The 13,089-nt window shown below is 44.4% G+C and overlaps 1 protein-coding gene across 2 annotated transcripts in view; it reads right to left on the reverse strand.

The window, feature by feature from the left end:
• Positions 1 to 227: 227 nt before the first annotated feature.
• KXD1 (KxDL motif containing 1) overlaps positions 228 to 13,089 on the reverse strand; it is a 31,060-nt gene continuing 18,198 nt past the window's right edge. For both annotated transcript variants that reach the window (XM_069216336.1, XM_069216337.1), the window contains one exon: positions 228 to 1,819. In XM_069216336.1, the coding sequence (XP_069072437.1) occupies positions 1,587 to 1,819 (233 nt within the window). In that variant the 3' untranslated portion in view covers positions 228 to 1,586. The remainder of the gene's footprint in view (positions 1,820 to 13,089) is intronic.

A 13,089-nucleotide genomic window follows, 5' to 3' on the forward strand; every position in this document is an offset into this window, starting at 1 on the left:
GATTCTTCCCTCCTCCATCCCTCCATTACTCCACTCAATCCAACTAATAAACTTGCATATCCGCGGCTCAAATTAACTCATAATAATACTAAAACTGTACTCGTATTTCCCTATACTAATCCACCTCTAATTCCTTTTGGGTTCCGGAGTAGCGTGCTACTTGACAAAAAGTGCTTAGACGCCTCGTCAGGGGCAGAAAGCGCTACATAAATACTATTACAATAAGCTTATATTAAATAAAGCAGCTTTATTTATGGCGTCACTTTAATAAAAAGAAGTGTCCAGAACCTTGACAAAGCCCGCAATTACAGTGGTAGAAACTTTGTTTCATGTCATCTGTTTTTTCTAAGGCATGTTTTTTTCCTTGCATTCTCTTTTTACATGCATTTAGGTCTCAATGAGTTTACAATGATCAATATTCTGAATATAGTTTGCAAAATCACCAAAAAATCATTAACAGTGTCAACTTTAGTAAAACTCTAAACCACTAGAGTTCTCCACAGTACATTCCTACAAGATGATAGACAAGTATTCCCTTTCATATGAATAATTTAAATTTCATTTAAATAGTCTAGCAGAACACACACACACACACACACACACACTTCAATCATGTGCAGTTAATATTCAATTAACAAAGCAGGTAATCATTGTGAATGGCACACTGTAGAGGGCTGACACTGGTGACAAGTTGAACAATATAGATAGAATTTCTAATTATTTGGGGTTAATTGAAGCCTGATGACAGTTCAGTTGCATGCCTTTTAAACAGAAACTGGATTTTGTACGGCTAACAGATCAGAAAATACATGTTCTACATAGGGTTAGAGCTGCATGTTGGGCTGAGTTTATACATGCAAGCAGTGCCAAGTATTTTGTTTGCATGAGAGCCTGTGGTAATCAAAGTACCTGCCATGAGGGTGGGTTGGTCCACATCTGTCAGAAGTTAATACCTTAACTTCTACAGCAAGCTGAAGTATACAGAATAGATGAAGTATACTGGTTTTACTTCTTATACAAACAGAGAAATGAGTGGACCACAGACCAGATAAGCCACCTTTGCAAATTTGGGCACAAGTATAGCAAAGAATACTTATGCAAACTTGGAAATTCCAAAGCTGGCCACATTGTGCACCAAAACTCTTTAGGAAGATGTAGTTTTGAAGCTGAACTACAGCCACAGATACTTTTGTTAACTGACTGATCCCATCCTCTGGGGGCTTTGCCCCCAAGTGGGAAACTCTCTGGCCCTCTACATGGGTTGAAAAGGATGGGATATGTATGTTTGTGACATCCTTCAGCGACTTTTTGCTCCAATACTAATACAGGAAATTCAATCTCCATTAACGTGCCAAATATTACTGTTTATGAAGCTTTTTCTAGAGGTAAGTGGCTTTATCTAAGTGAAAAAACAATTTGGAGAGGGCACCTTTCTCCATTTTCACAAGTATGTGTTTGGGAGTGGTGGTAGAGAAAAGGAAGAGGGATACACTGAGAAAGAAAGATGCAGGCCATTGAATTTCTCATGGACAGTTTAAATAAGAAGTGGTTTGCGCTCTAACACAGAAGGAAATATTGAATATTTTCTAGTCCTGCTCCTGTGTCTCTTCATCTGTTAGATTCTGTCCATTCACAGACGGTGTATCTGACTGTCCCAGTGACAAATCCTCAAAATCCTGACTCATTGTGGGTGAAATTATGTCAGGGCTAGTGTCGCAAGACTCCGTGGCTTGTTCAGAAGTTGCAACGGTGGTGGCTACGCTTCTTGGAACAGGATCAAAATCGTCATCATCTTCCAAGATTGGAGATTCGTGAACATCTGAAAAGGATGAAACAGAAATCGCCGTTAAATTTATCCACAAGATTTCCAATCTTATATCGCTAACTGATTAGAATGAAAATGGTCTAAAATACGTGGAGGCCTTGCAAAGAGGCTGTTGGATAGCTATTTTAGCCATGTTCTAGACACGTTATTTTAGCAAACTAGGCCTGCAGCTGTGCACTTTAATGCAGTTACATTTTATTCAGCGTTGCTTTATTTTTCTAGCAATAGCTTCATTTGCGGTGCAGTTTTATTTTCTCTATCTTGTTGTTCTTTTGCCTAGGAAAGCATCATGTTCTTAGTAGGACATTTATTTTACTTTGTGCTTTCTTCAAGGCTACAGTCAGATAGGGTTCCCAACAAATGTGGTATGCTATGTCTCCAGCATTCACAGAAACACACAAACTCATACGTGGGGATAATTTCTTAGAATGTCAGCTGTTTTATTATAAAAACACACCTTAGTCCCAGACACGTTAGAGGGAGATTCCAGCCAGAGGACCACAACTGTATGCTGATTGCTGCAAGTTTCGCTACAGCTACTCGCTTAGACGGCCGAGCCCGGAGTCAGATGGGGATGGTGTCTCTCTAGACCTCAGGCTTCTTCTTCAGGTATGAGGGATGATGTTCTTCCAGGGGGAAACCCGAAGGGCAGATTACGCTTAATATGCTGTGCTCGTACTTAGCGAAGGTGAGGGGCTATAGATCCACTGCCCTGTTTTTAGACAGCATGGTAGGACTGTTTGTATGTTTTAGACTTGTAGTCACATGCCTGCTCCTATCGTCTTTTATTATCCTCGTTATTGCTATGCACCTGCTTTTATCTAAGATGCAGATATTTTGATAAATGCTTATTTAAATACATTCTGCCTCTGTTGTCTTTGCCGGAGTGAGATCTTGGTAACTGAAAGAAAGGGATGCGATCGGATGTACCACGATTCCCTGGGAAGTCTATCTTATCATAAGCCTGGTTGCCACAATCATCTCGGTCAGAGATGGGGCGCTGCTAGTTAGCCGGAAATCCCGGATTAGGCCGACAGGTGTCACCTGGTGTGGAATTGTACTTGGTACCCACAACCCAGGCGACCCTACCACCCAAATCCAGTAGCCTCATTGCCCTAATGAGAACCTACGCGACAAAGCTGCCTGTACGGGGTGCAAAGCAACAAATTGCAATGTGTACTGAAAATCCCAAAGGGCAACGGCATTCATAATGCACACTTTGTTAATGTTTGTGTGGCGCAAGTGAAAGGAAACATTACCTTTCACCACTGAACCACAAGGGAATTCCTCAATGCTTTGCTATCGCTTGCACATGTTTAGAACACTACATAGTGGACACCTTCCACCGTACCTGTTACGGCTGGCAGCAAACACAGGTCACATGTTTCCAATGCCGGTGTGTTGAGAATACAAGCTTAAATATCAGCTCTCTCTCTCCCTCCAGTAGACACTTGCGCCTAAATTTGCTGGTGTGCACAAGGTATACTACACTACCCAATTCAGTCTCATGTGGACATGCTAAGTAAGCATGCAATGCTGTGAAGCCACTTTGAACAATTGGTCAAACTAGTCTTAGCTTACAAATGTAATACTATATATAAAAAAAAAAAGTATAGGTCAAACATTTACATCTAAGGCAGGAATCTGGTAAGGATTTGTATCTAATAATTCAATGTATTGCTTGCTTTCACCAAGGCATTGTATACAGCAATATAGGAAAGGGAGGGGGGGAGGGTCGGGACTGAGAAACTTTATTAAAATATTTATACTACAAGGTAAAAGTTCCGCAAAGAAACATGGCTTGGGACGAGTAGGTAAGAGACAATCAGTGCCCAGTAAGGAGTGACGATTTTTGATAGAAATATGAAAAAAGAAGAAAATAAGTTACTTTCCATGTAACTATAGTTCTCCAGTATTGGAATCTTTCATAGATTCACATGCTTGAACCATTCCCCGTCGTCGAGATGGGAGACCCCGGTAACTTAGAACAGACAACGTCCCAAAGACATAACAGGTATAACATAAAAACTCTACATTTTAGCAATCTATCCAAGTCCTTATGTAAAAAGGAACAAACTTGAACCTTAGCCAATCAGAGAGCACCACCCTCTAGAACCCTCCTGAGAGAAGCCCCAGTACCTCAGATGAAAATAAGTTACTTACCTGTAACTGTAGTTCTCCAGTATTGGAATCTTTCATAGATTCACATGCTTGAATCACTCCCCGTCTCGAGATGGGAGTCCCGGTACAATTTTCACAAGTAATGTTAAAACCTATTGAAAAGAAAAAAGGCCATAGGCCTCTTCAATTTCATAGTCTATCAGAGTCATTTTGTGAAAAGGACCAAACCTGATCCTCCACCAATCAGGCGACAGCACCCTTCAGAACCTCCTGAGAGAAGCTCTAGAACCTCAGATTTTCCAAACACAAGTGCGTATATTATGTTGAATATATATAGAAAGAAAGAGGTGAAGTGAGCTTCTCCGGGGAGGCGGATGGGTCGCATGTGAATCTATGAAAGATTCCAATACTGGAGAACTACAGTTACAGGTAAGTAACTTATTTTCTTACTCCAGTATTGGAACTTTCATAGATTCACATGCTTGAATCAGAGTAGAAAGCAAGAACTATGCACATTGTAATATGACAACACCTCTAATAAACAAAATATCTTGAACCACAAAACGTTATTATCATCATGCATAAAATCATGAACTATACAAGTATACTCCCATGTATGTATGTATATATATATATATATATATATATATATATATATATATATATATATACTTATCTCTAACACATACAGATATACCTGTGGAGATACATGATGGAATTCGAAGAAAAAAACAGTAAAAGAAATTATTATTATAAGATACTACTGTAATATGATCAATGTCTGTAAACCCGCTTACTTATGTGATTGTGATAGCGTTCTTTTATCCTTATGTACGTTTCTGTTTTTCTCTTTTTTTTTTTTTAAATGTAAACAATGTGCATACATGTTATAGGATGGAGGGATGTAGGAGAAATGGCTCACCTTCACCTGTAGAGATTCCTGAGAACCGCCTGGCCCACTGTTACCTCCCAGTGAGAGAGGGATTCCAAGCAGTAGTGCTTAGTGAAGGTATGACAGCTCTTCTACGTTGCTGCCCTACAAGTGTCTTGTAGTGGCACTCCGGCAAACAGTGCCGCTGACGATGAGACTTTTCTCGTACAGTGAGCATGCACAGATGACTGCAAAGGTTTGTCCGCTGCTTGATGGCAAAAGCAAATGGCTGAGGCGATCCATCTAGAAATACTCTGCTTGGATAGTGGGTACCCCTTCCTAGGAGCACTGTACACCACAAATAACTGATTAGAGCGCTGAAAAGATTTTGTCCTGTCCAAATAAAATTGAACGCATCTTTTAACGTCTAAAGAGTGTAATGCCCTCTCCGCCGGAGTAGATGGATGAGGGAAAAAAGACTTGAAGACTAAAGGTTCGTTCATGTGAAAGTCTGACGGAACCTTTGGAATAAAATGCGGGTTAGTGCGCTTTAACAGTCTATCGTGTTTAAGCTGCAGGAATGGCTCTTGGATGGACAGCGCTTGCACCTCGCTGACCCGCCTAGCTGATGTAAGGGCTAGCAACCTTCAACGACAAGAACTTGAGGGAAGCACGGTGGATCGGTTCAAACGGATGCTTCATCAGTTGTGCCAAAACAATATTCAGATTCCACGAAGGAGGTGGTGGTCTGAAAGGAGGGTAAACACTGAAAAGCCCTTTTAGAAATCCCTTAATCAGCCGAGAAGAGAAGAGTGAGTGGTGAGAGTAGAGGGTCAATCCGACGCTGATGACACCAGGCACAGAATCTTTTCCATTTACACTGATACGTCTTGTTCGTGCTATCCGCCCTGGCCTTCGACAAAATATCCCTGCAGTCCTGCGGGATATTCAAATGTGCAAACTCTCTGTGGTGAGGAGCCATGCTGATAACCGCATTGACTGCGGATCGGGGTGCCGAACCTGGCCGTTGTTCATTGTTAGTACCTGAGGTAACGGCTCCAGTGGAATATGAGGTTTGACTGACAGAATGAGGAGCTCCGTGAACCAATGTTAGCGCGGCCAGTACGGGGCTATCAGTATCAGAGTGCACGGTTCTGTTTTCATCTTCGTGAGGACCCTTGGGATCAAGGGAATGGGAGGAAAGACGTAAGCAAAGATGTCTGACCAGACTATCGAAAACGCATTCCCCCAAGATCCCTTTTGGTGATGCCAACTTGCGAAAAACCGGCATTTGGCGTTGTTCTTCTTCGCAAACAGATCCACCGTTTGTGTTCCCCACCGGGAAAAATCTGGTTCAGTACTGTCTGGTCTAGCTCCCACTTGTGGCAGTCCGATTTCTGCCTGCTGAGTGCATCTGCTGTCTTGTTGTTTATTCCAGGCAAGTGTACCACTGATAGTGTGATGCCTTGCTGCGAGGCCCAATTCCAGATCGCTTGGGCTTCCCTGGAGAGGGTGAGAGATCTTGTTCCTCCTTGTTTGTTGAGATAGTGCATCGTAGTGGTGTTGTCCGTTCTTATCACCACTCGCAATCCTGAGATTCTTGGGAGAAACGCTTGTAAGGCCAGGTGCACTGCCCTGAGTTCTAGCCAATTGATATGCATTGATGCCAGATGCATTGGCCATTTGCCACTTATTTTCAGGTCCTGTAACACTGCTCCCCAGCCTTCCAGTGAGGCATCCGTTGTTATGGTCCACGGGGCTGGCTGTTAAAGAGACGAGAGGCCAATTGACAGATGGTGCTTTTGAGACCACCATCTGAGAGTTCTGATCATTATCTGAGTTATTTGTACCTGGTCTTCGAAAGTGCCTGATATTTGGAGCCATTGACGATTTAGCTGCTCCTGCAAGGGGCGCATCTTTAGCCGACACAGAGGGATCAGAGGTATGCATGAAGACATCATGCCCAACAGTGATTTGAAGAGACGGACAGTAACCTTTCGTCGTCTCTGTATGGAACACACTAGGGTCAGTAATCATTGTTGCCTCTCTAACGTGGGACATGCCATGCCGGATTCTGTGTTCAGTTTTGCTCCCAGAAATGTAATATTGCGTACTGGTAGAGGGTTGGACTTCTCCCAGTTGATTGTGAATCCGAGATTGGTCAGTAAGGAAACACACTTTCTTGTTGACTTGTGTGCTCCTGCGTAAGTCTTTGCCTTTATTAAGCAATAGTCTAAGTATGGAAAAACCTGGTGCTTTCTTCTCCTGAGAAAGGCTGCGACTGGTGCTAGGCATTTGGTAAATATTCTTGGGGCTGATTTGAGTCCGAAGGGAAGGACGCAGTATTGATAATGGCTCCCGGCTACGGTGAATCACAAATATTTTCTGTGGGCAGGGTGGATGGGTATGTGGAAGTATGCGTCTTTTGAGGTCTAGTGATGACATAAAATCTCTTTGATTGAGACGCAGAAGGACGTCTTGCAGGCGGATCATTCGGAACGATTGCTTTTTTAGGTATACATTTAGTTCCCTTAAATCAAGGATCGGCATCCAATCCTTCCACTTTTTCTTTATGATGAAGAACCTGGAATAAAATCCTGTTCCTCGTTGGGCCTGAGGCACCTTCTCTATAGCTCCCTTGAGAAGCAGCTTGTCGACTTCTTCTTTGAGTTGCTGAGGATATCTTGAAGGAGTCCTGCAGGGAGGTATCTGGATAAATTCTAAAGTATGGCCCCGTTCCACTAATTGTAGGACCCACTTGTCTGACGTAATGGTTTGCAAATTGACTGAGGAATAAGGAGATCCTCCCGCCCAGGGTGACAGGAGGAGGACTGAGCGTAGCCGGTGCCTCGAAAACATCAGGTTCTACGAGCTGAATCTTTTGCCGGGCGGGTTGAACGTCCACGGCCTGCCGGTCTACTATAGTCTGGTTGAGTCGGTTGCCTTTGGGAGTAGTATGGACGATACTGCTGTGAGGATGATGAATAGGAAGAATATCTCTGTTGTTGATATCCCCCTCTGTATGAGGGTTGGCCACACCCGCTAGGACGAAAGGACGATCTTCGATATTGCAGGGTCCCTAATGACCTTGCCGTGTCCGTGTCCGTCTTGATTGATTGTGGGGCTTCATCAACATGTTTTCCAAATAGCGCTTGGCCATCAAAGGGTAAGTCTAGGATTTTATTGTGGACTTCTGGGCAAAACGAGGTGGCTTTAAGCCAGCCCGGTCTTCTTAGTACAGCTGCACCTGCAAGCGGTCTAAAAGCAGTGGCCGCTATATCCATTGCACAGTCTATAAGCTCTGCAGACGTGCGTTGACCTTCTTGTACAGTTTTATTTGCCTCCGATCTCGCGTCTTCTGGCAGTTAGTTAATAAAAGGTGCAATATCCGCCCAAAGCTGCCTGTCGTTACGAGACAATATAGCCAAGGAGTTGGCAGCTCCAAGTACTAGGCTAGCCATAGACGAAAACCTTTTCCCTATGTTGTCTAGCCGCCTACCCTCCTTGTCTGGGGGTGCAGAAATCGGGGCAGAAGGATTCTTTGATCTTCTCTGAGCTCCCTGAGCTACTACTGAATCCGGAGGAGGATGTCTTGTTAAGCATGTTGGTGCATCATCAGGAGCTTTGTATTTTTTATCCAGACGTGGCAAAACTGCCGTGACTGTTGCCGAATTATTCATGACTTTAAGGCCCCCTTCCCACAGGTAGTTCACCATCGGGACAGAGCGCACAAACTTCTGAAAGGGTTCTTTAAAATCATATAGGAAACAGTCTGTTTGCTTCGTAGGTCGCGGTAAGGCAAAACGCTTGGCTGCCCTCTCTAAAAGATTGTGAAAACCTCCAATGTCTTCTGGTGGGGATTCCACCTTCGAATGAGAAGGAGAAGATGGAGCAGGGATAATGTACTCGTCCCACTCTGAGTGAGTGTCTATGAGCTCTCCTTCTTCCTGATCCCCTTCTGAGATGTCGGTGTCTTGGGGAATTGTCATGTCCGGAGTGGCCACATCTGTGAGATGCAAAGACGTTGGTCTCTGATGTGGAGTAGAAACACCAGAAATAGGCGATGGAGGAGGCTGTTCTCCTTGAGGAGGAAACCTTCTGTTGTAATCCACTAACATCGCTCTAAGGCCAGTAAGCAGGTCGGAAGGAATATACGCTCCCTGTTGATATTGCTGATGCTACGAGTAAGCCTAGGGATCATAAGCTTCCTCATATTCCTCCTCTTCCTGGTACTTTACATTCAATTCAGAAGGACTGTGGGCTGTTCCAAAAGGCCCGTCTTCATCTGAATCTTCATCTCCCTCCAAAAGATGTACTGGCACAAGGGAGGATACCTTACTAGGTGATGTGTGGGTTGGAGTTAACTTTTCTCCGCTTTTTTGCTGTTTTTCCCCGTCGACGACGTGTAAATCGACTTCGTCATGGACGGTGCCGTTGACGCTGGACGCACAGTTATTTTAATAGCAGAAAGCCTCGCTGACGAGTTCGACGGCGATAGGGCTGACACTGACATCAGCGGCGTCGACGATGACGTGGTGTAGACGGTCGTCGACGCTGATGTCATTGTTGCAGCTCTCGCCGACGGCGGTGTACTTGTTCTCGTCGATGATGTCGCCGGCGGAGCCGTCGACTATGGAAATCCAGAAGTAGCTGTTGTCGTCGGCAATGCACCCACCGACGGTGCCGTCGACAGGGAATCCGTTGACGAAGCCTTTTTTCCAGTCACAGAGGATGGCTTTTTGAAAGGCACAGATGGTGGAACAGATGAAGACTTTCTGTGCCTCTCAGGCCTGGAAGAATGTCTTTTCTCTTTAATTGAGACTTTAGTTGGGGAAGAAGATGGTCTGCGACCCTTATAAGACCCTGAAGCAGTCTTTTTGAGGGCTTTTCTTGAGATGTGTGAGGGAGATCTAGAGCGTGATCTTGCCCTTTTAGCTGATCTCTTAGATGTTGATGATTCCTCACTCTCAGAATCAGAAACTGGATCCTTCCTATGTTTTAGTTTCTGCAGCCGTATTAATAATCTGCCTTCCCTATCTTTTAAGGTCTTAGAAGAAAAAGTACAGCAAATCTTACAGTCTTTGGCTGAATGATCTCGGTACAGGCAGTAAATGCAGTCTTGGTGAGGGTCTTCAGAATGAAGTCTTTTCTTCCCACAAGTCTTGCAGTCTCTGAAGAGACTTTTCTTTTCCTTGTCAGACATAGTTGAAAGATAGCTGACAAATTCAAATAAATGAGTTTCTCTGAGAGAAAAATAGTTGAATAAAGGTGTGAAGACAGAGCAGAGCTCTGAGAAGACTCCCTAGCACGACGTGCGGTAGAAAATCTGAGGTGCTAGAGCTTCTCTCAGGAGGTTCTGAAGGGTGCTGTCGCCCGATTGTGAAAAGGACCAAACCTGATCCTCCACCAAAATGACTCTGATAGACTATGAAATTGAAGAGGCCTAGGGCCTTTTTTCTCTTCAATAGGTTTTAACATTACTTGTGAAAATTGTACCGGGACTCCCATCTCGACGACGCGGAATAATTTAAGCATGTGAATCTATGAAAGTTCCAATACTGGAGTAATTTCTACTGCACGTCGTGCTAGGGAATCTCCTCTGAGCTCTGCTAAGTCTGTTCTTGTGGAAGAAGATCTAATCACTATATCTGAATTTCTATTTACTCATTGAGTGTTTCTGACTTACACTCATACTTTCTGGAGCCTGTTGTAACAGCAGGATGTCTGACAGAGAGAGAAAAGGTCTCTTTAGAGCCTGCAGGGCTTGCGGGAAGAAAAGGCTCCATTCAGAAGACCATCATACAGATTGTATATATTACCTCTATCCTGAGCACTCTGCTAATGACTGTAAGGTATGTTGTACCTTGTCATCGAAGGCTTTGAAGGCTAGAGAGGGGAGACTGTTGATATGGCTCCAGAAGCTTAAATCAAGAAAAAACCCTGTCTCGGACTCTGGTAGTGAGGAGTCTTCATGGTCTTCTAGGAAGTCACAAAAGAGGCAAAGATCATCTTATTCTGGAAAGGGTTCAAAACAACCCTCAAAGACTTTCAAAAAGATCCTCCTCTAAGTCCAGGGATCGACCTTCAACATCAAAAGAGGTACCTAAATCTTCCTCAGAGCCTTCTACACCCCCTCCAAAAGGTGAAGGTGTTCGGAAAGCCTTCTACAGCTTCTGAAGACAGACCGGCGACGACGATTCCACCATCAACGGGGTCATCGTCGTTGACGAGAACGTACACAGTGGCTGCATCAACGACGACAACAGTAACCAGTCTATCGATGGTGACTTCTTCTTCGTCGACGACATCCACGACGACGGTACCAAAGTCTAGGCCGTCGATGTTGAAGATCAAGACGTCATCGGCGATGACTGACGACAACTCCGTCGACGACACCATCGACGACGAGGATTCCTATGTCTACGCTGTCGTCGGCGACACAGTCGATGGGAGCACTAGGGCTATCGGAGACGACTCTGTCAACAAGCAGAAAAACACAGTCTGTTTCTGGGAGGGGAGAGATCACTCCAAGAGCTACATCCCCAAGCAAGGTTACACCATTAATCCCAACTCATCTTTTGGAGGAAGATTCGGATGAGGATGGCCCGTCTGGGGCAGCCCATAGCCCTTCACAACTTCATGTTAAGTGTCAAGAGGATGAAGAGGCATATTATCAACAGTATTATTCTCCTCAGCGACAGCAGGCATACGTACCAGAGGACATGGTCAGTGTCCCAAGTTCCTTTATTTCTGATCTACAGTTTATGTTATCAGATTACAAAAAGAGGTTTCCATCAGCGCCACAATCGGACATTCAAACGGCGCCTCCTCCCTCGATGCCTGCCACTCCAGTGCCACAGCCTAGATCATATCCTAGATCGGCCAGAAGTACCCCGCAGAGGTCTTTCATGCAGGTTACTGACTCTTCGGATGAAGAGAGAGAAGAAGGAGAATTGCAGGATGCCAACTTGGATTGGGACAACTATATATTGCCGACACCCTCATCTCCATTGCCTACTCCGGTGGATTCTCCCCCAAGAGATATTGGGGGTTTCCATAATCTGATTGAGAGGGCAGCAAAGACATTTGTGATACCCATGCCATCCAAACAGACGGATTGTTTTTTATATGACTTCAAGGAGCCATATCAAAAGAGTTTCCGCTCCATACCGATAGTAGGCTACATCTGGGAGGAAGGTCTCAAAGTGATGAGAAATCCAGCTACGGTGACGGCAGTCTTGCCTAGGTTGGACAAAAAGTATAAGGCCCCAGAGGACGCCCTGGCGTGTCTAGTTAGTCACCCGAAGTCGGACTCCGTTATAACCCAGGCAGCGCAGAGGCGTTCCAAAAATCCATCAACGCCACTTTCAGCTCCTCCAGACAAAGAGGGGAGAAGACTGGACAACATCGGGAAGCGTTTCTCTTCCATGTCTGGTCTAATAGTAAGAGCAGCAAATTCATTGGCAATCCTGGGGAGGTATGACAGACAACTGTGGGCTGATATTGCCCCGTATCAGGACCACCTTTCAGAAAACTCTAAGACGGAGGTGAAGAAAATCCTCCCAAGGTGCATCTAACCACTCAGCAGAACTCTTATCAGGGCTAAGGGAAACTTTAAGATTCCCATTTCCACCCCTCCCCTTTGAAGCATCAAATGTTGGTACTAGCCACAACATGCAGACTCACATGGTGTAGGAAGCTGGCTTGGTGTGGGTACCTAAGGTGCTTACACCTTATACTATGTGCCGGTATCGCTATTAGTGTAGTGTAGGCAGTGACTAGAAGCCAGGCTCTCTAGAGGTAGCTGTGGATGAGCAGTCAAGGCTTATCTAGGAGACATGCAAAGCTCATGCAATACCACTGTAGTCACACAGCACTTACACACATGAAAGAAAACACTCAGTGTTACGAAAATAAAGGGTCTTTATTGTAGTAACATGACCAAAACACTAAATATGTACACTAGTTATCAGCAATAGGCATAGAAAGTGATAGAAAACAGTGCAAATGCAAGTAGACAATAGTGATCGCAGGGAGAGGCCAAACCATATACTAAAAAAATGGAATGCGAACACAGGACCTCCACCTAGGTAAGTGGAATGTGTAGAGGGGAGCTGTAGATCCTATGAACCCCCAAAGATGAGTACCACAGTGCCCTCTAGCGACCAGGAGCAAACAAATAAATTACTAGATTTTACCCCAAACCATCCAAAAGGAAGAAAATGAAGAAAATGCAATACCCAGACAAGACTGCAAAAAAAACAGCGGTAGA

Source organism: Pleurodeles waltl, chromosome 12 (assembly GCF_031143425.1).
Source record: "Pleurodeles waltl isolate 20211129_DDA chromosome 12, aPleWal1.hap1.20221129, whole genome shotgun sequence".
Lineage (NCBI taxonomy): Eukaryota > Metazoa > Chordata > Amphibia > Caudata > Salamandridae > Pleurodeles > Pleurodeles waltl.